Consider the following 27,001-nt stretch of genomic DNA (forward strand, 5'->3'; position numbering starts at 1 on the left):
ACGTCGTTTGATTGTAATGTTCATGAGTAATACAGTACCATTACGATCTACAAATTGCGTCCGATGTGCTGTTGACGTTAGCAACCTCATTTGGTAACGACGTCGTTTTATTGTAATAAAGGACGTTACACTCTTAAGTTTTTTTCAAGGGACGTCACTATGTATTTTTAATGGTTTTTTCTGCGTTTAATTCTGGACAAAAAGTGTGAATTGATAAAGTTTCTTTTCTCCTTCTTTTGAATATGTCTGTTTCTTGTAATTTAAAATGTTCCCATTTTATAAACTGAATTTAGATGTAGTACTTCAGACAGGTAAGCTGAAGAATAAGAAACTAGTTTGTAACTTTTTGTAAATTGAAAACTGTTAGAAAGGCTGTTTCATTTACTTAATATTATACAATCTAGAAAGGCATACGTGTGTTTTTGACAACAATGAAAACGAAGCCAGACGACCTTCAGCTTTTCCCGGGAGTAAAGAAAATGAAAGTACGCATGCTATACTTGAAATCGAAAGTCGCATTTGCTTTTTTCTATTATCAGAGTTCCGGCGCAGGGGTCCACCGTCTAAAAGTTTGCGCGTGTACTACTTTTTCTTTCTTGCTATTTAGAAGTCAGCCCTTTCTCACGATCTGAAAATACCTAGGCTTTACCAAGACATGTCTGCTTTTCCTCAAAGAAAAAAGAAATGCACTCGTATAAACCAATCCCGAAGGAGCAATGGCATATTGAGAAATTAAGAATGTCGTCAAGTCGTTCAAAAGCCCGCGGGAATGTTTGTGACTGATACCTCAGGTCGAGGCCACAAACATTTCCCAAGGGCTTCTGCAGACAATAAACGAAACGTCGCTATACTTGCATATTAAAATAATGACACGAAGGCTAAACGTATCGTTTTTTATATTCTTTAGAATTAAAACACAATTTTTCATTCTAATTCTGTTGTTCTAAGAAACGGTAAACATATCTATAAACGGGGTCAACAAATCAACAACACAACCGAAAGCATTCACAAACATAACATTACCAATAATTTTGTATTGTTCATAAAAGTTCAGTATAGAGGAACACAGTCTCAAGAATAATAAATTTACACTCGATTTACGAGAAATTAAATGTACGGAGAAAAGAACGAGAAAGATTCAGGTTTCAATATTTACAAGAATTATTGTGAAAACTAAAGTTAAAACATACTGACTGAAATTTCCCAAAATCTCTGCTATGATTCCTATAAACAAAACATTGCTCAAGCTATATGCGGTTAAATACCTTCACAGCTACCGACAAAAATCGAACCGATGCTCAATTCAAAAGGAAGTAACAGTGGGTTAGCTAGTGAGCATATTGTTGACTCTAACAGGAGAGGCAGTTCGTTTGGGGCTGGTAACTGATATAACAAAACATATCATGTATTAAATAGCGTCTTGTGTCATAAAAAACTGGGTTTACAAAAAAAAAAAACAAGACAAGGATACCCGATATCTGTCTGCTATGATATGAGCAGTAATACATACCCGTCCCTGGAAAAGCATTTCAAAAATAAAAATCATGTATAAATAGAATATGAACTGCCTTGTTTGAACACAATTATTTTCCCGTTTACACAAAGGGAAAATTCAGTAAAAGAAATAGTTTTATATAAAAATGAACTAAACAGCTGTCCCGCCATTAGTTCATTTGCAAAGAATTTGAAAAACTATTGAACGTACAATTGTGAAATTTAGTCTCTGTACAATATGCTGCTGATAAGTTGTCAGAGTATTGATAAAAGTCAAATGATGTTATCATATAAATTTGTTCATTTTACGAAGACAACCCTTCTTTGAAAAGTCACAAAAATACACTTAACATTCAGATTCACTATTAGCAAAAAACAAATATGAAGGAAGAAAATTACAAATGTATTTTCAGTAATTTTTGAATTATTTCGAAAAAATAGCAAATAGTTGGTTAGCTCTCGCATATATCCGAAATTAGAATAAAGTGTTTGCATACTTTTAGATGGAACTGTTGTTTTCTTATGTTTATCTTATTTTACGACATTTCATTTTGTTAATCACATACTTGTACCATTTTTGTATGAAAATTCTTATTTGATGTTTTAAGAAATATAATCAGTACACACACTTAACATTCTCACGAAACAGTACTTTAATTATCAAGTCAATGTGTACGGCACCTTACGGGGTAAAAATAATTAATGATAATACTTTTTTTTCATCAGTTTAAAATAAAATTAAATGGCAGCTGAAAAAAAATGTTGCTAGTTTATATTTGGCGAGCGACTTTATTCATATAAACATTTAAAATGTAACTTATTATATATACTTCTTATTAAGATGAAAAGTTTTCACTATTCTAGATGAATTATTCATGGACAGAAAACTATATTTCAGACAAGCGACTACAGAGGAGCAAGTTGCTACAGTAAAGCTGCAGAAACAATGGAAAGGATATTGGGTCAGGAAAATAAGGGCTGCTAGAACTCCTGGTAGGTTGTTTTGTCACTTCAGATTTGTGAATTATAAATATTCGGGACTGTGAATTTTTAAAGGAATGTACATTTTTGTAAAAAAATAAATATTGGTTTTGAACTATGTTTATTTTGAGTAAGGATGAGTGTGGATATTTATAGTTTGCATTTGCCTTTAAACTATATATATATGTCATGCAAGACATTATACACAGGTCTGTATATAAACCGCTTTGAGAGCCTAATGGTAGCGACTACAAGTCATCATAAACAGAGTTCCATATGTAAACCACCTTGATATGCTTGTGGTAGAGTGTTCAAGTCATTCTTAAACAGAGTTCGATATTTTGACTCTTGATAGTCTCATGGTAAAGTGTGCATGTCATTTATGAACAGTTCCATATGTAAACTGCTTTAATTATTTGCTGGTAGAGTATTAGCTTTAAGTGCAGTAGAAATGGTAAAGGGTTTGATACCCATTCGCATTGTATTAAAGACATAACATGATACCAGTAACTCCCTTATTTGGTGCTCAGTATAAAGAAAAGAGCAGGGCTTCTCTCACATGCCTTGTGGCAACAGTTTTAATCAGGAATGAGGTGTTTAGAGTGATTAATATAGAGTGTAGAGATTATTTCACAATATACCTAAAAATAGTTAGGATAAATCAGAACAACCTCTAGAAACGATGTTTGAATGTAACCATATTTGTTTCAGGTTCAGATGAAAATCAAAAGGTATTACAGAACCTACAGAAATGTTGGGCCATCATAGAACAAAACTTGGATCCAAGCAACCCTGACCATCCAGGACTATTCCTATTTAGGTTTGATCTTACAACTTCATATTATATAAGTCATAGATGTATATAAAACAGATCTAGAGCAGGTTTGGTAAATATATCTGCTCAGTTTGTAACAGTATTTAGAATGACTATACTCCCAGAGCTGAATGCGACCATAGCCTTGAAAATGCCTTACTTAGGAACAAGTTATGTTTGGAAAACCAGGACATAGTTACTAGAATTACCTTAAGACATAGGACACAGGATATAGTTACTAGAAATTCCTTAAGACATATGACACAGGACATAGTTACTAGAAATTCCTTAAGACATAGGACACAGGACATAGTTACTAGAAATTCCTTAAGACATAGGACACAGGACATAGTTACTAGAAATTCCTTAAGACATAGGACACAGGATATAGTTACTAGAAATTCCTTAAGACATGGGACACAGGATATAGTTACTAGAAATTCCTAAGGACATAGGACACAGGACATAGTTACTAGAAATTCCTTAAGACATAGCACACAGGATATAGTTACTAGAAATTCCTTAAGACATAGGACACAGGATATAGTTACTAGAAATTCCTTAAGACATAGGACACAGGACATAGTTACTAGAAATTCCTTAAGACATAGGACACAGGACATAGTTACTAGAAATTCCTTAAGACATAGGACACAGGATATAGTTACTAGAAATTCCTTAAGACATAGGACACAGGACATAGTTACTAGAAATTCCTTAAGACATAGGACACAGGATATAGTTACTAGAAATTCCTTAAGACATAGGACACAGGACATAATTACTAGAAATTTCTAAGGACATAGTTACTAGAAATTCCTTAAGACATAGGACACAGGACATAGTTACTAGACATTACTTAGGACATAGGATACAGAACATAGTTACTAGAAATTCCTGAGGACATGGGACATAGTTACTAGAACTTATTCTTCCATCAGTATAAACTGAATGAAAGAAAACTACATTTGATCATATTTGACTCTAAGTACATGTATATATAATGGAAGTGTATCCTTTAATGGCCAGAGTTCACCTAGCACAATTTAATGTAAACATCATTTTCAAAATGATATTGCTACAGGTAATTTCAGATTTTCTTCTTGATGATCTGTTTACAGGCAAATGTTTAAATTGGATCCAGACCTGATGGTAAAGTATCCATTTTACAAGGACGAGTGGAACAAGATATCATACAACGATTACAAGGGACAGTACCCTGACCAACCTCCAAACAACTGGTTTGTTGTCTTTAGGTAAGTCTTTAAGTATGACTATTATATTGTTGACAAGATAGAGCAGAGGTATCATTTTGTTGCCAAGATAGAGCAGAGATATAATTTTGTTGACAAGATAGAGCAGAGGTATCATTTGGTTGCCAAGATAGAGCAGAGATATAATTTTGTTGACAAGAAGAGCAGAGGTATCATTTTGTTGCCAAGATAGAGCAGAGATATAATTTTGTTGACAAGATAGAGCAGAGGTATCATTTTGTTGCCAAGATAGAGCAGAGATATAATTTTGTTGACAAGATAGAGCAGAGGTATCATTTTTGTTGCCAAGATAGAGCAGAGATATCATTGTTGTTGACAAGATAGAGCAGAGATATAATTTTGTTGCCAAGATAGAGCAGAGGTATAATTTTGTTGCCAAGATAGAGCAGAGGTATCATTTTGTTGACAAGATAAATCAGAGATATAATTTTGTTGACAAGATAGAGCAGAGGTATAATTTTGTTGACAAGATAGAGCAGAGGTATCATTTTGTTGACAAGATAGAGCAGAGATATAATTTTGTTGCCAAGATAGAGCAGAGGTATAATTTTGTTGACAAGATAGAGCAGAGGTATCATTTTGTTGACAAGATAGAGCAGAGATATCATTGTTGTTGACAAGATAGAGCAGAGATATAATTTTGTTGCCAAGATAGAGCAGAGATATAATTGTGTTGCCAAGATAGAGCAGAGGTATAATTTTGTTGACAAGATAGAGCAGAGGTATCATTTTGTTGACAAGATAGGGCAGAGATATAATTTTGTTGCCAAGATAGAGCAGACATATCATTTTGTTGCCAAGACAGAGCAGAGATATAATTTTGTTGACAAGATAGAGCAGAGGTATCATTTTTGTTGCCAAGATAGAGCAGAGATATAATTTTGTTGACAAGATAGAGCAGAGATATCATTTTTGTTGCCAAGATAGAGCAGAGATATAATTTTGTTGGCAAGATAGAGCAGAGGTATCATTTTGTTGCTAAGATAGAGCAGAGATATAATTTTGTTGACAAGATAGAGCAGAGGTATCATTTTGTTGCCAAGATAGAGCAGAGATATAATTTTGTTGACAAGATAGAGCAGAGATATCATTTTTGTTGCCAAGATAGAGCAGAGATATCATTGTTGTTGACAATATGGAGCAGAGATATCATTTTTGTTGACAAGATAGAGCAGAGGTATCATTTTTGTTGCAAAGATATAGCAGAGATATCATTTTTGTTTATAAGATAGAGCAGAGATATCATTTTTGTTGCCAAGATATAGCAGAGATATCGTTGTTGACAATATGGAGCAGAGATATCATTTTTGTTGCCAAGATAGAGCAGAGGTATCATCGTTGTTTACAATATAGAGCAGAAATATCATTTTTGTTGCCAAGATAGAGCAGAGATATCATTGTTGTTGACAATATGGAGCAGAGATATCATTTTTGTTGCCAAGATAGAGCAGAGGTATCATTGTTATTTACAAGATAGAGCAGAGATATCATTTTTGTTGCCAAGATAGAGCAGAGATATCATTGTTGTTGACAATATGGAGCAGAGATATCATTGTTGTTGACAAGATAGAGTAGAGGTATAATTTTTGTTGCCAAGATAGAGCAGAGATATCATTGTTGTTGACAAGATAGAGCAGAGATATCATTGTTGTTGACAAGATAGAGTAGAGGTATCATTTTTGTTGCCAAGATAGAGCAGAGATATCATTTTTTTTACAAGATAGAGCAGAGATATCATTTTTGTTGCCAAGATAGAGCAGAGATATCATTGTTGTTGACAATATGGAGCAGAGATATCATTTTTGCCCAGATAGAGCAGAGATATCATTTTGTTGTCAAGATGAAGCAGAGGTATTCTTTTTTTTTTTGCCAAGATGGAGGAGAGATATCATTTTTTTTTTGCCTTTTGTGGGCCATCGTTTGTTGCCAAGTTTGAGCAGAGATATCATTTTTTGCCTAGATAGGAAATAATTTTGTTGCCATGATGGAGCATATATATCATTTTGTTTCCAAGATGGAGCAGAAATATCATTTTGTTGCCAAGTTTCTGTTTTGTACAATTAACATTTTAGTATAAATGCATTGAACTGTTAAATTTAAATGCAAAATTTGATGCTATTTATTTTTCAGAGAGGTTTTCCATGTGATGGAGGAGATGTTAGCGGTGCCCAAGTTATATGTGCCAATTAGCACATGCATGCTGCGAGTGATAAACAATGATACAGGAGAGGAAATACCCAGGGTCTTTCAGAAAGTTGCACCTTATGTGTACAAGAAAAACAGAGTAAGGTTTTGACATAACAAAAATTTGTATAAATTTTCTGCATTTAGATATTTTAACAAAGTCTTACGAATTAATACATCTTATAAATCAGTTTTTTTAACTATTGTTACTGATTTCATTGAACTGTTTAAATTTGTGACATGTTGGATTTGGAAATAGAAGATGCTCGCAATATCTCTGATTATAAAGTAAATGTAAGTGATTTGAACACGTAATGTAGTGAAATGAAACTGTATTGAGTACCTAGTGTCTGCCTTATCCTAATTGTTTGACTACAGACAATCTTGAAATTTTCTTGAATGTTTTGAACTTTTTAAATGTACTGGAATATTTATTTTGAAAAAAGACTGTAATAAAGTTCGTTTTTGTGGTAACATTTAGCATTATGTGTCAAGACTTAAGCACACAAGGGACACTGATAAATTGTTGTTCAATTTTTATTTTATGTGATTTTATAGAAAGGTTACACATTTGTTGCTGAAGCACGAACAACAGATCAGCCCTTACAGACTGGTACCTGGCGTATGAGAATGATTGGTTCCCTGTCACCACTTCCTGCACCACTACGAGGGGAAGTAAACAGCAGCTTTGCTGTGAAGGAAATCAAGGATTACTATCTGCCAAACAGCAAAAATGTCATCTTTAGGTACGTTCTCAAATGATTATGGTAAGACTTAGTGAAATGGCAATATAATTTGCTTCTAATTCTTTGAGATGCCAAAGTAAAAATATAATTTGAGAAAATGATGTAAAGTTCATTGTCACCTTGTTCTTGTATGGAAGATAAATCTTCACGTTGTCTGAGAAGGTCTGACGAATTCAGTGCTGCTGAAAAATTTAATATCTAATACTGTGAATTATGTTATGATCTGTAACTACATGTATTCGATCCATTTCAGTTTTGTTGATTCAATATCTTGCTCATATATTGATCAAAATGTGATAACTTTGATATCATTTTCAGTAGTGTATAAGATACTTTTAGAAATTTGATTTAAATAAATTTCTCCAAAGTACCTGTTACAGCCAGTCTTAGAATGTTTCTAGCTTAAATGAACCACGATCTGTTTACAGGAAATTATGAATTCATCTTGTAAATTAATCTAGGTATGCAGTTAAGGTGACTGAGGACCACCTGACCAGTATACAGATGAACACGTCAAAGTCTGATGTGCACATTAAACTTGTCGTGCTGAATAATGAGGAAGAAGTGGCCAGCACCCTCGGAAAAGGTCACGCTGTGATCCCTGCCTTCACATTTCTCAAGGACATTAACCCGGATGAGGAACCTAAGAGGTCAACTTCCAGGACATGTAAGTAGCTTATGTGTTAATGCAGATTTCTTTGAGATCTTTGTGACTATGATATTATGCTGTTGAAATACTTGATCATGAAAATTTAACATTTATGAACAAGACAAGAAATGAATTAACTGCAGAAAAGTAATAATAAATATATATTATATCAGCTGTTTGTCTGCTTTCATATTTTAACATAGCTAACATGGGTGTTTAAGTTAAATAATGCCAAAAAAAAAGTCCATAATTTAAAACCACATCATTATTTGTTTTTGTTTGAGACAACATAATTTGCACATATATTCTTGTAACACTGAGAAATAGAAATATATTGCTCTCATTCTATCCAGAAATTTTTCAAATAAATTTTCAAAATATCCTGTTATAAATAACTACAGAGTCATGAACAGTTTATGTATTTTTTTTTGTACAGTGAGTGTACATAATGATATGTTGTTCATTGTCTGACAATTTTACCTTACAGTACATGGTTCCGATCATTGTAAGATATTTTATCATCTGATTATTATATACATAGATTGTGGTGTTTGAAGCAATTGGCCTTGCTCTGCATATATCAACTTTTCAGCACACATCATACATATCATGTACAATATTCACATGAGCAGTATTGGTCATTATGGTCTTCTGTAGGTGGAAAGTCTTGCATTTACAGCTGATACTTGCTGCACTTCAGAAAAATAGGACCTGTGCCCTCAGAGAAATGTTTGTGGGTCAACATAGCAGAAGTTTTAGGGAAAATAGAAACTCTTTTTCTCTATAACAGTAAAAGTTTAAAATGGTTGAAGGATAGCAGTTTTAGAATTATGTTTTGGAGTATCATTCAAAAGTAACCATCATGTTGCAGTTTCTCAATTCTACAATATTATCATCTTGCAATATCTCCATTTTATAATATCACCATTTTGCATTATCTCAATTCTGCATACCATTATGTTGAAATATTATGATATTGCAATATCTCCATGCTGTGATATCATCATGTTGCAATATCAGCATTATGCAATATCATCATGTGGAATTATCTCCATTTTGTGATACTGGCAGGTTGCAAGTTCACTATTCTGCCTTATCATTATGCTGCAATATCTCTGTTCTGCAATATTGTTATATTGCAATATCTCCATTCTGTGATATCATGTTGCAAAGTCTTCATTCTGCAGTATCAATATGTTTCAATATTACTATTCTGCAATATCATCATGTGGCAGTATCTCCATTTCTTGATATTGTCATGCGGCAATATCACTATTCTGCATTATCATAATGTTGCAATATCATAAGTTTGTTCTGCAGTGTTATTCTATTGCAATATCTCCATTCTGCAATATCATCCTGTTGCAAATTTATAGATTTATTAAAGATAACCAACCAAAGAGCTATTTGTAACTGACCTACATATTCATAAAGATTAAAAAGGCTTAAGGTATTGTAAAATCTGTATAATTTATGCAACAGTTTGCACCTTTTAAGTTAAATGAACAGTTCATTTAGTTAAAAAAAGAATGCACTGGTGATTTGGACAATGTGTTTTTGGCTTTTGCTATAAGCATTAGATATATTTCAGAGGGTAAAATATATAAAGGTCTCTATGCTTCTTTATTGATGAGCACTTCAACCTTTCTTGCTGTATTACCATACAATTTCCTCTGGACATAAAAACCTGGAAGATTTGCACATTGTGATATTTCTTCCACAACATCATACACTATCTTGTGCTATACATTGCAATAAGGAGTATACCATTGTTGTTGATAAGACCCCTTTGTTTTTTGAAATAATAGATATAAGGGTTGAAAATAAAAGTGTACCAATATGATTCCATTTCAGCTTTTGTCATTTGTTTCGTTAGGATCAGAGTGAAATTCGCCATTATGTAGGCTGGATAATTTTTTTACACATATTTGAATACTTCAGAGCAAACTAGAGCTCTTAAATTTCTTGGCTATTTTTTTTTTTTTTTTTTTTTTCACTAGTATATTTAAAGTTTAATTTTGCAATCTGCCAGTGAACTTAGAATTGCTAGAAATATTTGCTTCTGAAATAATTACAATGGATCTATATTGATGGTACAGATATTATAGAAATTTAATTGAAGTCAGAAATTCTTGAGTAGACCATCTGTGATTATTTATGAGTATTTTAAAGTGTATGTAATCGTGTCCTTGTAAAGAGTGGAAAATAAAAGACTGCCCTAACAGAAATCAGGAAGATTTACAAACTGTTGTTGAGCTAGTATTTTCATGCATTGTTTGCTACTGTTTTAAGTCAGAAACTGTTACTATTCAGGGGGAATAACTTCTGGAAAATTCATGATTGTATCAGTTTGATCATAGCTAGAAGTAAACTGTTTTACTGCAACTACAGAATGTTATGAGTTGAAATGAAATGAGTTATTATGAACAAAGCAATATTATATCTAAAGTTGCTTACTGTAACACCTAGATTTGACAAAATTGTTTAGTCATTTCTGGCCAAATGGGTTGATTCATCTTTGACATAACAGTAGTATTTTTGTTACACTTAGTATACATCTATTTTGGTTAAAGAAAAAATCAGAGAAACAAGTAAGTCTGTGAAGTTAGATCAGCTAAATGTTTCTAGACACTGGCATCAGAATTGTTATCAAAAGCAAAAGTAATGAATGCTTAAGGTTCGTGTAAATGAAAATGCATAAAAGGGAAGTAACTCCATAGACAGTGTCTGATGTATATAGCGTTTATTCTTTTACTATTTTCAGCAAACAAGGGTGAAAGTAAAACCAAAAAGGGAGGGAAGAGAGGAGGTTCAGGCAAGAGCAATGATGGGAGAGGATCGGTGAGTTGTTTTTATAGACATGTTCTCTTTCTGTATTATAGGGTAGAAATGTTCAAATTTCCTTCATCTTTTAGATTAAGGTGTCTTATCCACAGAATGATAAGCATGTTCTGTGTAGCAGTGTTATTAAAATATATCAAATAAATTTTGGTATCATTTGAAAGTGTATTGTCTACTGAAAAGGAAAATATAAATTACATTACAAAAAACTGTTATAAAATTTTTATTTCTTTACTTTAAAGTCTACAGAAATCTATTTATTACAGTGTATGATTTAGCATTTTTCAGTCAAGAAACATGACTGTAATGATTCTTGTATATTATTTTTGGTCACCTGATTTACTAATTCTTGTTCAGCAGATAATTAACCCCAAAAAGTCTTGTATGAATTTAAAAAAAGTTCATATATTAAGCTGTACACAATTCCTTTTTTTTATTGGGATATTTTAATGTCTTTGGAGAGAGCTTAAACTTTCTTGCTGATCTGTAATCTTACAGCCTTTCTCGGGATACTAATTTAGGAGATGCAGCAACAGAAAAACATGTTTATTTCCCTTTTAAATTGATCAGTGATTACTTCAGATCTATTAATATAACAAATAGTTCATAGAATTTACGTGATTTAGTAAACATATGAATTTTTCAGACTCCTACGCCCACTGCGCGTAGTCCGAGGGTATGTTAAGTGACAGTAATATACACTTGTTTAATATTTGCATGCAATTATAAAAATTATAGAAATGATAAATAATGCATGGATGTATGATGACACAAATATAATAGTCAAGTTGTGATATAATAACATAGTATAGAAAAATAATATACAGAATGTGCTAGTGTTGTATTTATTCAGGTACATGCATGTGTAAACAGATTTCTGCTTTTGAAACTAGTATACTGTGGGTATAATTTTCAATTACCAGACACGTCCAATTACACAAAATCAGTTAAATCCAAATGCTGTTAAACTGCATTGTTATTACGAAGTAAATGTTTATGAAGATAATGCTTCATGATGTTTTTGTCAGAGATTTAAATTTAGTGAATTTGCTAACTTAAATAAATGTCCAAGGAATTACTTGTATTTATGTGCCTTAGTCTTTCATCAGCTTTTAAATTTAATATAATCTTGGTCTTTCTGTTACTCTTACATTATTTTGTATTCATGTTGCCAGTCTTGTAACTTTACTAGTTCATTATTATATGTCCCTCAGTGTTTTTTTTATACCCCCACCAAACATGTTTGAGGGGGGTATATAGGAGTCAGTTTTGTCGCGTTCCGTCGCGTCCCGTCGCGTCGCGTCCCGTCCCGTCCCGTCGCGTCCCGAAATTTATTATCTCAGTTATTACCAAATGGATTTGATTCAAACTTAAAATACATGTTCCACCTTATCACCCACATCATGTGACACAAGGTGCATAACTCTTGACACCAAGTTTTCATGAATTATGTCCCCTTTTACTTAGAATTTAAGGTTAATTTTGTTGTATTTTCACTATATCTCAGTTATTACTAAATGGATTTGATTCAAACTTAAATAGATGTTCCACCTCATCACCCACATCATGTGACATAAGGTGCATAACTCTGACACCATTTTTTTTTATGAATTATGCCCCTTTTTACTTAGAATTTAAGGTTGATTTTGATGTATTTTCACTTTATCTCAGTTTCTACTGAATGGATTTGATTCAAACTTAAAATAGATGTTCCACCTCATCACCCACATCATGTGCCCACATCATGTGACACAAGGTGCATAACTCTGACACCAAGTTTTCATGAATTATGTCCCCTTTTACTTAGAATTTAAGGTTAATTTTGTTGTATTTTCACTATATCTCAGTTATTACTAAATGGATTTGATTCAGACTTAAAATAGTTGTTCCACCTCATCACCCAGATGATGTGACATAAGGTGCTTAACTCTGACATAAATTTTTTATGAATTATGTCCCCTTTTACTTTAACTTTAAGGTTGATTTTGATGTATTTTCACTATATCTCAATTATTACAAAATGGATTTGATTCAAACTTAAAATAGATGTTCCACCTCATCACCCACATCATGTGACACAAGGTGCATAACTCTGACACCAATTTTTCATGAATTATGCCCCTTTTTACTTAGAATTTAAGGTTAATTTTGATGTATTTTCACTATATCTCAATTACTACTGAATGGATTTGATTCAGACTTAAAATAGATGTTCCACCTCATCACCCACATCATGTGACACAAGGTGCATAACTCTGACACTATTTTTCTTGAATTGTGTCCCCTTTTACCTAGAATTTAAGGTTAATTTTGATGTAAGCCAAAGGGAAGTAACCTTTTTTTAACCTTTGTACTGAGTTTCTTCCCCTTAAATTCCAGAGGAATTAGTCTATTTTTAGAAATCCTATTTTTAGATTTTCAATATTTTAGGTATTTTTCTAACTTTTTTATTATAAGTCCTATGTAAAAAGTAAAAACATTTTTCCGTGGTAACATGGGTCGGTAAGACACTGTTTTGTATTCACTTTTAGTGTATCTCTAATATTAGAGATTTAATATATTTACTAGTATTACTATACTAGTATTATACTAGTATTACATATATGTGGAAGCCCAGGATGAAGTACTCCAAAGTATTTTTAAGATTCCTTATGGTTGCCATTCTTCTGTGACAAGACCGTAGGGTGGGGGTATGAGTCACTCCTGTGACAGTTCTAGTTTATTCAGACATAAATAGAATAAGTGTAGCTTTATTTACGGAGAAATTTGTGTGTAATATGATCGATATATTGTGTGATTGATAACTAGAGTAGCAATATTCAAAATAAGTTAAAGAAATGATGTTGGTTCATATTCAGTCAAATCCAACTGGCACCGCTAGAAAAAGAAAGGTAACTCTTGTGGTCACCTGTTGAACTTTGGTTTTTGGTGATGGGTGTTTTTATGAATTTATTTTTCCAACAGTCATAATATTCTATTTTTTCTGAAAGAGCCCTTAATGTGTGAAGGTATTCTTTATATATTCAGATAATTCCCTTTGTGAGGGTTTCATAGAGTGCTTTATATGAAATTCGCTGTCTTATACAAGAATATTTTTATTAGGGTTATATTAAATGCTTTGCGTAGTAATTATTTGAAAGCTGCAAGAGGTTCTAACAGTGTTTACATTTTATACCTGAACATTTTTAGCTCGACTTTTCGAAGAAATTGTAGAGCTATTGCACTTGCCCCGGTGTCGGTGTTGCCGTTGGTTAAAATTTTTGATAAAGTCAAATATCTTTGTTACTGTCAAAGCTATTGACTTGAAACTTAAAGTAGTTATTTACTATCAAAGTCTACACCAGGAGAAACAATCCATAAAACCCTGTTTGAATTTTGACAGAATTATGCCCCTTTTTAACTTAAAATTTTTTGTTAAAGATTTTGATAAAGTCAAATATCTTTGTTACTATCAAAGCTTTTGACTTGAAACTTGAAATACTTATTTACCATCAAAGTTTGCACCAGGAGAAACAATCCCCAATACTTTGATTTGAACTTTGACAGAATTATTTCCCTTTTTAACTTAGAATTTTTTGTTAAATTTTTTGATAAAGTCAAATATCTCTGTTACTATTAAAGCTGTTTTTTTACTTGAAACTTGATATAGTTATTTACTGTCAAAGTATGCACCAGGAGACACAATTCCCATAACTCTGACTGAATTTTAACAGAGTTATGTCCCTTTCTAACTTGGATATTTTTTTACTGGCAAAGCTCTAATTCAGAGTCAAGCACTGAGAAAAGTCAAGCGCGCTGTCTTACGGACAGCTCTTGTTCTCAGTTTGTGTTTAATTCATTTACTCATTCTCATCCATCTGTGGGTTGACATTATTAATTATTGGGTTTGTTACTGACCCGCTACGGAATATGTACGGTCAGTATGCTTTATAGAGGGCGAGGCGAGGCAAAGCCGAGCTCTCTATAAAGCATACTGACCCTACATATTTCCGTAGAGGGTTAGTAACAAACCAAATAATTGATTTGTTTTATCGACCACTTAATTACTTCTCGAAAGGTCTCTGAAGGTGGTAGTAGGATCCTTTTGAATTTGTAAAATAATAATGTTAATTTTATGGTCAACATCACACAATTTTGAATTGCAATTTTCATGTAGGGTCACGCACAGACCCTCTATAGAAATATAGAGGGCAACCACGTGACACTACTCAACCATTGAAAGAGCTAGAATGTGGTGGGAGGTAAAACAAAGTACCTGGATGAACCTCTCATTTCTTTCTTTGAATCATTGTTTTGGGGATATGTCATATGGAAGTTGTTTCAGTCAAAAATTTTCTCATGAAGGATACAAGTTGGACATCCGTTTTGAAAATCCTTATGAAAATTACCTGCTTAGACAGAATGAAATTACTTTGGAATATGTTTTATATCAATTATGTCAAGACAAAGAATAATTGCAAAATGCCACCTGTAAAAATGTCAACAAATTGTACCAGTGGTTCTACTAGGGAACTGTGCCAAAGATACTACCAGGGAACTACACTAGATGTTTTACCTCGGAACTGTACTAGAGGTTCTACCTGTGAACTGCACTAGAGATTCAATCAAGCAACTACATCAGTGGTTTTAACAGGGAACCACACCAGAGGTTCAAACTGGGAACTGCACCAGAGATTCTTCTGCAGAACTGCACCACAGGTTCTACAGGGGAACCACAACAGAAGTTCAAACTGGGAACTGCACCAGAGATTCTTCCGCAGAACTGCACCACAGGTTCTACAGGGGAACCGCAACAGAAGTTCAAACTGGGAACTGCACCAGAGATTCTTCCGCAGAACTGCACCACAGGTTCTACAGGGGAACCACAACAGAAGTTCAAACTGGGAACTGCACCAGAGATTCTTCCGCAGAACTGCACCACAGGTTCTACAGGGGAACCACAACAGAAGTTCAAACTGGGAACTGCACAAGAGATTCAACAAAGCAACCACATCAGTGGTTTTTACACCACACCAGAGGTTCAAACTGGGAGCTGCACCAGATTTTCAAATTGGGAACTGAACCAGAGATTCTTCCACAGAACTGCACCACATGTACTATAGGGGAACCACAACAGAAGTTTAAACTGGGAACTGCACAAGAGATTCAACCAAGCAACCACATCAGTGGTTTTAACAAGGAACCACACCAGAGGGTCAAGCTGGGAACTGCACCAGAGTTTCAAATTGGGAACTGAACCAGAGATTCTTCCACAGAACTGCACCACATGTTCTAAAGGGGAACCTGACAACAGAAGTTCAAACTGGAAACCACACAAAAGGTTTTAATAGGGAACCATACCAGAGATTTTATCAGGGAACCACACAGAGGTTCTATCATTAAACCACACCAGAGGTTCTACTAGAGAACCACATCAGACGTTTTGCAAGGGAACCACACAAGAGGTTCAAACTGGGAACCGCACAAGAGGTAACAGGGAACCATATCAGAGATTTTACCAGGGAACCACACCAGAGGTTCTACTGTTTAACTATACTAAAGGTTCTTCAAGGGAACAACATCAGAAGTTTTGCATTTGCAAGGGAACCACACCAGAGGTTCAAACTGGGAACTGCACAAGAGGTTCAACTAGGGAACCATACCATAGATGTTGCCACGGAACCACACTTAACGTTCTACCATGGAGCAGCAGTAAATCTTTGGTACTGAAAAGTGCTCAGCATTGTATAGCTAATTCAAATAAGTTGGCAGGTCTAAGCAGTGACCATGGGTTTTATTGTATAATTCTACTTCTGACAGTAAAACAAAAACATGGTTTAGGTGTTTTGATGATTTTTCTTTGTGATTTAAATGTTGTGGTGAGATTTTTTACAATTTAACAAAAAGTGATAGCAGGTGTTGAGATGTGAAGTGATTTGTTCTATTCACTAACAAGAAAAATAGATCTTTTCTGAAACATTTAAGAGATTTAAGTCTTGATAAAGTTATTTGGTACAATGATTTTACTTACATATAAATGTATTTTGTTACATATTTACTGACAGTAGTTTAATGTAATATATTAGCATTATTTTACTTAAATGAGAACATTTTATTCACACTGTACACAAATCACTTGCCCCTCATCGATGTGGGTTTGAGCCTCACTCAGGGTATTGAATTCTTCATGTGAAGAAGCCATCCAGCTGGATTACGGAAGGTTGATGATTCTACCCAGGTGTCTGTCTGCTATGAAATAATGCACAGAGGGTGACCTGGGGTCATCTTCCACTGTCAAAGCTGGAAAGTTTCCATAAATTCTGACTTTTTATTGTATCGTTGCAAAGTTAAACCCAACAATAGCAAAAAGAACACTGCACATTATTATTTTTTGTTACAATTATTATGCTACATCTTTTGTAGAAGTGCTTTAATGGGTATTTTAACAATCCGGTTAGAATGGAAATAACTGAATGATCCTGGTTGTTTTTTAGAAGACTATTAAAAATTCCAGCATATGATTGGCTAACTAAGTTGTACATGCATTATTTAACCATCAAACTAGACACTTGTTTAAAAAGAAATATTTACTTGATAAGATAAATGAACACAGTTTAATACTGTTTTCAGACACCACCCGCCAGTGGTAGAAGCCCAAGGGTAAATAACTGTATAACACTTGTATCAGCAGTGTCATAATATATTGTCTTGTAACAAGTGGCATGTCATTTTAAAATGGTAGCACTAACATTTAGTAGTTTTAAAAGATGAAAAATGTGGTGAAACTGTGTTTGGATTTTGTAGAAGCAACAATCCATGTTTATTAGCTTTCTTTTTTGATAACTCGGAGCAGTAACATTTTCTATGTACAAAATGTGCTCAGTTTAACTTTACCCAAACAAGTTTAATTTCCCCATTGCGCTCGATAATATTTTAGGTAAAATATATGTTAATAGGAGTGCTGGTTGTGGAACTGTCTGTGGACTTTTCATATCTGTGACATTTTAAATAAATGTAAATAAGGTATTAGAGGTACAGTTTTCTGACCCTTGCAGAATTTACTATTGAACTCTAGACTGGTCAGTAGTACAGGCTACAGAATTATAGGAGTCATATAATAATTTTTCTAACTCTTATTCAGACCTTTAAGAGCAGTACTTTAGATTTTCTCAATAGAAATGCTTCAAAATTCCCAGTCATGTTTTTAACCTTATTATAAAGGAAGAAGAGAAATAACATGGACTGGTTGTGATTGTATTGTTTTATTTGACACAGTTTAACTTGTAATTTCAGAGAAGCAGTCAGGTTGATCACCATTCAGATGGCGGACTAAGTGATGGGGACCTGGAAGAGAGAGACCTCAGGGTAATTTATGAATATTGTGATTTTCATTGGCTTATTTTATGTCCCTATTCCCTGTTGTTAGTAGATAAACCTCTATTGTTGTCGAGTCACTAGGTCAGTGGTCCTGGTCACAGTAACCTTTAATATATAAATAGCTTCAGATAAATATGAGAACGATTGCACCTCTCCCATCAAACTTCAAGGTCAAAGCTTACTTTAAATTTTAAATTGAAAATAAACACCAAGTTACGGATACCTCCACTAGGCCTTCATTTGGGAGTGGGGCAAACATGTTTCACAAACAGCTCTTGTTTTGTAATTCACGTTTGCATCCATTCTGTATCTATAAGTCAATATTGTATTCATTGAAGTTGTATTTGCTGCATGTAGCTTTTACAAGAAATATGACATTTGATGATTCCATTTGTTCTTCACCAGTGTTCTATTTGAGGTAAATATCAGCTTACCAGGTTAGTACTGTTTGGAAACTCATATCACTGTTCTGTTTGAGCTGTTTAGCAGCTACTTCAGACTGATTAGAAATCCCTTTATCGCCGTTCTGTCTTAGGTAATTATCAACTTTTTCAGAACAAGTTAGTACTCCTGGGAAATCCCTGTACCTTTGTTCTGTTTGAAGTATTCATCAGCTTCCTCAGAACAAGTTAGTACTGATTAGAAATCCCATTATCTCTTTGTATTTGAGGTAAATATCAGCTTCTTTAGAACAAGCTAGTACTGTCCAATAAGAAATCACTGTTTCTTTGTTCTATTTGAGGTTGTTCTCAGCTATTTCGGAACCAGTTACTGCTGATGAGAAATCCTAGTATATAGTAAATTTACTTTTAGCATGAATTACTTCCAATTTTCTGGGAAAAAAAGAAACAAAAAAGGCATTAATCCATATTTTCTGTATTAACTTACATCTTTGTCACGTTTAACTTTGTTTTGTGGGAAAGGTGAAGTGAAACGGATAAACATTTGTGACAAAGACAAGTGATAGAGTAAAAATTTACTTCATAATACATTGGTATATACAAACAAGATTCATTATCAGTTTTCATATATTCCTCTTGCAGCCTCACAAGTATATTATAGAAGCTCAGGTCTTGAAGGATAGTTGGCCATTGTCTGAAGCCAGTTGGGCATTTGTACAGATGCTGAAAGAAATGGAGAAAAATGAACTCAAAGGTATATAATTCAGCTCTGTAGTTTTTTTTATCAGAATGTTTTAGGAATTTTTACTGACAGTATTCATGTGTATTTCATCTGATAGCCTTAATTTGTAAATTACATTTGTTAAGATTTTTATAACCACAGTAAATCGTTTTAATACTTTCAGGACATAATACATATTTTATCTATTATATTATCTCTAAGCATGATAGGGAATAAATTTTTTAAAGAGATACCTTGGAAGCATAGAATGCAACAAAAAAGAATAATAGCAGACTCGGTTTTAATCTGTTTATGAGAGGTAATAAAATGTGCAACACCTCACGCCCCCTAGCACCTGCTTAAATGGAACTCTGTTACACAACTTTTGAAAAGACACCAACTCCAAGGAAGAACACAAAAATACTATCCAGAGTTTGAGCACTTTTTGTGAATGGAAATGTTCTACACAACAACATTACTTGGGATAGTAAATAATTTGTTCAATGCATATGATACCGAGGGTAGTTTGTTTGCTAATGGTGAAGAACAGTTTAACACTGGTATGAAGTCCTAGACAGTGTGAGGATAAACATCAGTTGTATTATCTTGAAACACTTATATGTTATTCCCAGCAAAATGATATACAGGGGAGTTTTAAAGAAGGTATTCTAAGTAGCTATTTTTTCCTGTCTTCTGTAGTGGCATTCAAAGAGAAAACTGCCGAGGAGCCAGCAAAGACTGAGAAAGCTCCCGCTGCTGCTGATAAAGGTGCCAAGGGAGGTAAGGGTGGAAAAGGCGGTAAAGACAAGGGCAAGGACAAGGATGGCAAGGGGTCACGACCTCCATCACAGCAGTTTGACCTTGGAAAACCTCATTGGTCTCTCAGAGTTGTCAGCGATGCTAATGCTGTGGTATGTTTATTTTTATTCAAAGTACAGCAGTGTTAAGAACATATAATGTTAATTCATTTATTCTAGTTCATTTTAACTAGATATTGTAAATGTAGAATAAGTAGATTAAATCTAAGGCCTCCTTGGCTTTGTGGTTAAAGTTGCTGACCTCAGATCACTTGCTACCACTGCTGTAGGTTTGAAACGTCACTTGGGGTGTGGAATTATTGCATGTGAGGAAGCCATTCAACTGACTTACAGAAGGACAGTTTTACCTGTATGCCAGCCACACCTGAAATAATGTACCTGGGGGTACCTTTGGTCTTCTTCTACTTTCAAAATCTAGAATGTTTCCATGTGACCTATCATTGTGTCAATGTGGCATTACACCCAGCAGAAACAACACAAAAGTGGATTAAACATTTCATATTTTCAGGAGGAAATTGAGATTAAGAAAGATACAGAGAGAGCTGATGAGATTCGAGCCCTGAAGAAAGCTTGGGAAGATGCTGAACCTGGTAGAGCTGCTAAGGTTAGTTACCACTGATACAACATTCTGTGTTAATTTCTGTAATATAGGTCACATGATAAAAAAAAAGCAAATATTTTGTAGGAACACAATTTAAAGATGTAGATGGTGATTCTTATTAAAATATAATAGCTTAACCTTCAGAAACCATTATGCAAGATTAACAATTTCCTGCCTTGGTGTAAATAGTGACTAGAGGATAAGTCAGATTTACTAGTATCATAATGCAGAAGCAATCTTTACTGGGAAAGCAGTGGTGAAGTTTATGTCTTCTGAATGTTATATAAACTATTTATCATATTGAAAACCTTATTTAAAAAAAAATAATTCAATGTACCCGCTAGGCGATGCAGTCACGGTTGAAGTACCTGTCTACACACACGATCAAGTTGAAGGATGATGAAGAAGAGACAGAGAAGGTTGAGGGTGAGGGAGCTGACCAGCCTGGATATGTACCTCCTCAGACCCCAGGGTCCCTTCTTGGTGATGATGATGGAAATCTTACACTTGAGCCACCTCCACCTCCTACACCTAAAGAAATGTTGCAACCAGTAGATATAACTCCATTCCTAAGGTTTGTAGAAATTTACATGTTTTGTTGGAAGCCATTTTAAAATATATATATACATTTATAAAACAAGCCCATCTGCATAACTCAGTATAGAGAGCACAGATCTATGGATCGCAGGGTCGTGACTTCGATCCAGGGGTGTGGCATATGTTCTTTATGACCATTTAATAAAAGACATTATCTCAAACCATTTGTCCTCCACCTCTGATTCATGTTGTGAAGTTGACAGTTACTTGCAGAGGAACACTAGTAAGGTTAACTTTCTGCAGTTACATAACTGTAACAGTTGGAAAAAAAAAACAGCGTTATACCCAAAAACAAACAGTTATGAAACGTATATACTATATAAGGCTTTAAAATTACCATTCTGTTAATCTTTCTGTATATTAGTGTCCATTCTCTATGCACCTATGATCAGGATCTGATCTGATGATTATGTGAGGAAACAAGTTTGCTGAGGGAAGACATTTTTATTACCAAAAAAAAGGCATGATTTTATAACTGTAGTATCCAGTAAACATCTGCATCTGTTGCGTACTAGCAAAGCTAGAATATTCACAAATTTGTGTGCACCGTAGAAAAGGGGATGGGGGCACTAGTATAATAATAAAATTTGCCCTTCTTCCATTGTCTGGATGTCCATCTGTCCAACCATACAAAGTTTTGTCGTTCATATCTCAAAAAAATATTTGATCCAGAGTCATCAAATCTTACAGGATTGTTACTAAGCATCTGCATTTCTACACCCTGGAATTCCACTCATCCAGAACCAAGTATTGCCCTCGATTATGACAAAAATATACGTAGAGGGCCTAAAAGTTTGTGTTGCACGCGGCCCAAGAAGAACCTGACCCAGTCATTAATTTTACAAATAGTACCCAGTATGTGAAGTTGTGCACCAGAGGTTTTTTTTGTGGGATTTAAAACTCATGGGTGTACCCAAGTACCCTTTGAGGAAATATTGTTTTGAGGTGAGTCTACGTCTTCTACCATTAAAGCTTGAAAAACAATCTGCAATATTTGTTGCAGACATACGACAGACACGCCACGGTACCTGGATGAGGAGGAAATGCAGCGTAGGTTCCAGGAGCAGCAGAAACAGATTGCAGAGTACAAGGCATTCCGACAACAGGTGGAGGATTGGAGAAAGAAAGATAAAGAATTACGCAATATGACCAAGGAAAAACAATTACAGGAATGTGAAGAATTACAGGTGGGTTTAATAGTCTGGTTCTCGTCTAATGTTATTTGAAGTAAGTTGCATTAGAATCAAAGTATCTAAATCATAGAATAACCCTCATTTGTCGTTCTCTGTGATATCTTTATATGCATAAAAGCTCCAGACTGGTTATTTTATGAAAAACCTAATTTTGATACTATTATTTCTCAAAGAAAGTTTTCACAGATCTGTTTTAAATTTTCTGGGTCCAGATGTTATTCTAAGTTATTTGAATAACTGACATAAAACCAAATTTCTCAAAAACATACATGTAGAATTACCTTAAAGGCACTGACCTCCAGATTTGGCTTAAAATATAATCTTTCTTTCAAATTGAAATTTGGTCATATTAAGAACATTAGAATATGAGTTTTTATTTCTAAAAGATTTTAAAAATTTCAAAGTAAAAAAGATTACCACGTCAGGAATCAAACCCCGGACTGCTGCGGCAATAAAGACATTTTCCTGTCATTGTAACCGATAGAACTATAGCAGAATTAGTGAATTATGACTTCAAATTATAGATATTTATTATCAAGACAGTTTACCTGGAGTAAAGCGTTACAAATGCTTATAGATTTTCATTGTAAAAAGTAGTAAAAAAAATTAGCCAATTTCTCATGTGGTTCCGTAACATATACATGTAGTTTGTCAGTAATTAAGTTTTAAAGCATTCTTCAGAAATATAGCCTTTATTTCCAGATACCTGAAAAAATATTTACTTTGTTGTTGAATGATCTAGAGGAAAAAAAGGCTTCAAAACCAATCAGCAGGAAGTATGCTGGTAAAGCAGATTTTTATACGCCTGTCTGAAAGAACACCCGTAGCAGTGGGTGGTTGTTATATCTTGGCCAAGTTAGATAACCTCCCAAATCACTCCAGGCACTCATGGATTGTGGCCCTTGAATTAGGCCAAATTCGATGACGGGCGTATTTAGTGACAGTCTGGCACTTTCGTTTTCCATAATGTAATTGAAAAGAAGCACATTTTTTACGCCCGTCTCTGGAAGAGCAGGGCGTGTTATGTGAACACCGGTGGCAGGCAGACGGTTGGCATCCAAAAGCATATCCACTCTCTAAGACAAACAGTTTTCATCTGATCTTCATTAAACTTGGTGACAATGTTTGTGGGCATAATATCTCTGCCAAGAAGGCACTCTTGAGTTATGGCTCTTGAATTTCTCGAAATCTGCATATTTAGCCTTGTCTGCCATCTAAATCAAACAGTTTTCATCCAATCTTCACCAAACTTGGTGGCAATTTTTGGGTGTAACATCTCGGCCAAGTATGACAACCAGCCAAATCGTCCCAGGCATTCTTAGTTTATGACCCTTGAATTACTGGAAAAACTGCCAATTTGGCCTTGTCTGCTCTCGTGAGTCGAACAGTTTACATCCGATCTTCCACAAACTTTTAGATAATGTTTGTGGGCATAATAAATCAGCCAAGTTTGATAAACAGTCAAATCGCCCAAGGCAGTCTTGGATTATCACCCTTGAATTACTCAAAATCTATGAATTTAGCCTTGTCCACTCTCTAAGTCGAACAGTTTTCATCTGATCTTCATCGAACTTGCTGACAATGTTTGTGGGCATTATCTCTTAACCAAATTGTCCTAGGCACTCTTGTATTATTGCCCTTGAATTAGGCCAAGTTTGATGGTGGGCATATTTAGTGACAGTCTGTCACTCTTTTTAACAAAAATGAAATGTTTTACAACCAGTCATTAAAAACACCAGCCTGTTGCCAGAGAGAAATGTGAGTAGTTGCCATTACTTATCATCATCATTTACAATTTTATCTACTTCATTTATTATTTTTTTGACACTTCAGGCCATGCTTGATGCAGCTAGGGAATCTGTAAACAAACCTAGAGAAGCATTTAGACAGACGTATCTGGAAGCTGAACGTAAGAAACTTGAAGAACTTGAAGCAAAAGAGGCAGCGCAGAAGGCGGATGCAGAGGCGAAATCCCCAAAGGGCAAGAAAGGCAGTGCTAAGGGCAAAAAGAGTCCCTCAGCTAAAAAGAAGAAATAACCAATAAACTTTTAGTTTACTTTTTTGATTAAATTTGATTCTAATCTGTGATAAATTATTAAAGTAATAAATGGATTATTTTAAAGCGAGTTGTGTAAATAATAAATATATATTTATTGTTGAAATTATTTTTTATTGTGTTGTTAGTGTTTATCGAAATATTCATGTTAATTGTGTTTTGGAATAATCAGTACTATATGCGAATGTAGGCATGTTGTTTTAGGAAATTTCTGCAAGAGGATATAAAGATAAGTGTATATTTATACTGTGATGCTGAAGTCTGTGATAACAAAATATATATGTGTGACATGATGGGACATAAAAAAAAAATTCACTGTTTATTTGCTTATGATATACTGAACACACAATTATATATAATGTCAGAAAAATTACAAAGAGGTGACATTGTGATTTCATTGTTAATATGTATGTGTATTACCTATACTATTTTAATTAGATGGGCATCTGACTGCCCAATGTCATGTGTCTTAGCTGCCTTGAAGATATTTCTGAATTAGAGGTAAAGGTCTCAAAATCTATGCCTCTGATAGGTTGTTTGAAATTGACCCATGATAGTGTGACATTCAGAAATTGATCCTAGAATTTGCACTTGAATGCGTTATTGATTTAATGTTGTTTTTGAGAAATCAAACTCCGTCCTAATATTGCTTCATGAACAAACCTGAACTGCTTCCGTCCTGGATAGAAAATGACAGTTGCTTTTCCTCTTTGTTCTCTTCTGTTTGAGGAAAGAATGAAATAAATATTATTTTCATTTGGAGACAAAAGACAACTAAAAAGATTGTCAGTTTCTTTCCTATCACCTCAAGTGGCCCTAGAAATGGTCCGTCCCAAACTGTAACATATCATTGGTGTTGTGCTGCAGCTCGAATCTTTTTGAATCTTTTCTGTGTTGTTGCGATATTGTGGATTTAAATAATATACCTATAAGAGTTGGCCTTTATATTAGAATACACTTTAAGTCCTTGGATATTGATTCAGTCATACTGTTCTAGATGAATGTAGGGAGCACAGTTGCATATTTAGACAGTGCAGCTATTCTCTCTTTGTGCATTTACAAGAAGACAGTTAAAATAAGACAATACGTTGCAAACACCTGTTCATTCTGTTTTCATTAGATTGCAGATTTTGATGTTGATTTCTTATGCTATAATAAATGTATATTGAAATGCAAAATAAAAAACAGAGAAATATCTACCGTTTTGTAATTGTCATATTGAGTATAATATTTGGACAGCCTTCGGTTAGTACTAGGATAAGGATTGCATGTTTTTTTTGACTTCAGGGCCCAGTTGTTCGAAACTTTAACAGTTGATTAAGCTAACAATCTGTTAAAGTTTCGAACAACTGGGCCCAGACTGCTACCAGATTTAAATTGATCTTAGTCTGAAATTTGGAGTCCAAAAAAACAAATTGTCTTCACCCTTTTAGCTCACCTGTCACGAAGTGACAAGGTGAGCTATTGTGACCACTTGATGTCTGACGTCCGTCGTGCTTCAACAATTTCTAAAAAAAATCTGCTTCTTGAAAACCACGGCAGAATTACACCAAACTTCACAGCAATGATCCTTGGGTGGCCCCCTTTCAAAAATAGTTCAAAGAATTGAATTCCATGCAGAACGAAAGGAAAAACTTTAAAAATCTTTGGTCCAAAACCACAGGGCCTAGGGCTTTGATATCTGGTGTGTAGCATCATCTAGTGGGTCTCTACCAAAATTGTTTAAATTATCCCCCTAGGGTCAAATATGGCCCCACCCTGGGGGTCACATGGTTTATAAAGACTTGTATAGGGAAAACTTTGAAAATCTTCTTGTACAAAACCATATGGCCTAGGGCTTTGATATTTGGTTTGTAGCATCATCTAGTGGTCCTCTACCAAGATTATACAAATTATCCCTCTAGGTTCAAATATGGCCCCGTCCCAGGGGTCACGTGGTTTATATAGACTTATATAGGGAAAACTTTGAAAATCTTCTTGCCTAGGACTTTGATATTTGGTATGTAGCATCATCTAGTGGTCCTCTACCAAGATTGTTAAAATAATCCCCTTAAGGTCAAATATGGCCCCGCCCCGGGGGGTCCCAAGTTTTACAGACTTGCATAGGAAAAAAAGTTTTAAAATCTTCTTTTCTGAAACCACAACATTTAGACCTTTGATATTTGGTTTGTAGCATTGTCTTATGGTCCTGAACCAAAATTGTTCAAATTGTACCCCTTGGATGAAAAGAAGCCCTGCCCTGGGGGTCCCATGTTTTAAATAGACTTATATACGA

The 27,001-nt window shown here is 34.3% G+C and overlaps 1 protein-coding gene across 1 annotated transcript; it reads left to right on the forward strand.

Moving 5' to 3' along the window:
* The first annotated feature begins 1,294 nt into the window (after window positions 1-1,294).
* On the forward strand, window positions 1,295-25,923 carry LOC128556561 (androglobin-like). Its single transcript, XM_053542068.1, has 18 exons — window positions 1,295-1,379; window positions 2,359-2,487; window positions 3,187-3,295; window positions 4,411-4,545; window positions 6,694-6,847; window positions 7,306-7,493; window positions 7,955-8,160; window positions 8,630-8,647; window positions 10,907-10,983; window positions 11,630-11,659; window positions 17,593-17,622; window positions 18,256-18,327; window positions 19,383-19,494; window positions 20,161-20,372; window positions 20,788-20,883; window positions 21,225-21,454; window positions 22,481-22,664; window positions 24,504-25,923. The coding sequence occupies exons 1-18, from the start codon at window positions 1,295-1,297 to the stop codon at window positions 24,705-24,707; spliced, it is 2,271 nt and encodes a 756-aa protein (XP_053398043.1). The 3' UTR covers window positions 24,708-25,923.
* Window positions 25,924-27,001: the final 1,078 nt, after the last annotated feature.

Source organism: Mercenaria mercenaria, chromosome 4 (assembly GCF_021730395.1).
Source record: "Mercenaria mercenaria strain notata chromosome 4, MADL_Memer_1, whole genome shotgun sequence".
Lineage (NCBI taxonomy): Eukaryota > Metazoa > Mollusca > Bivalvia > Venerida > Veneridae > Mercenaria > Mercenaria mercenaria.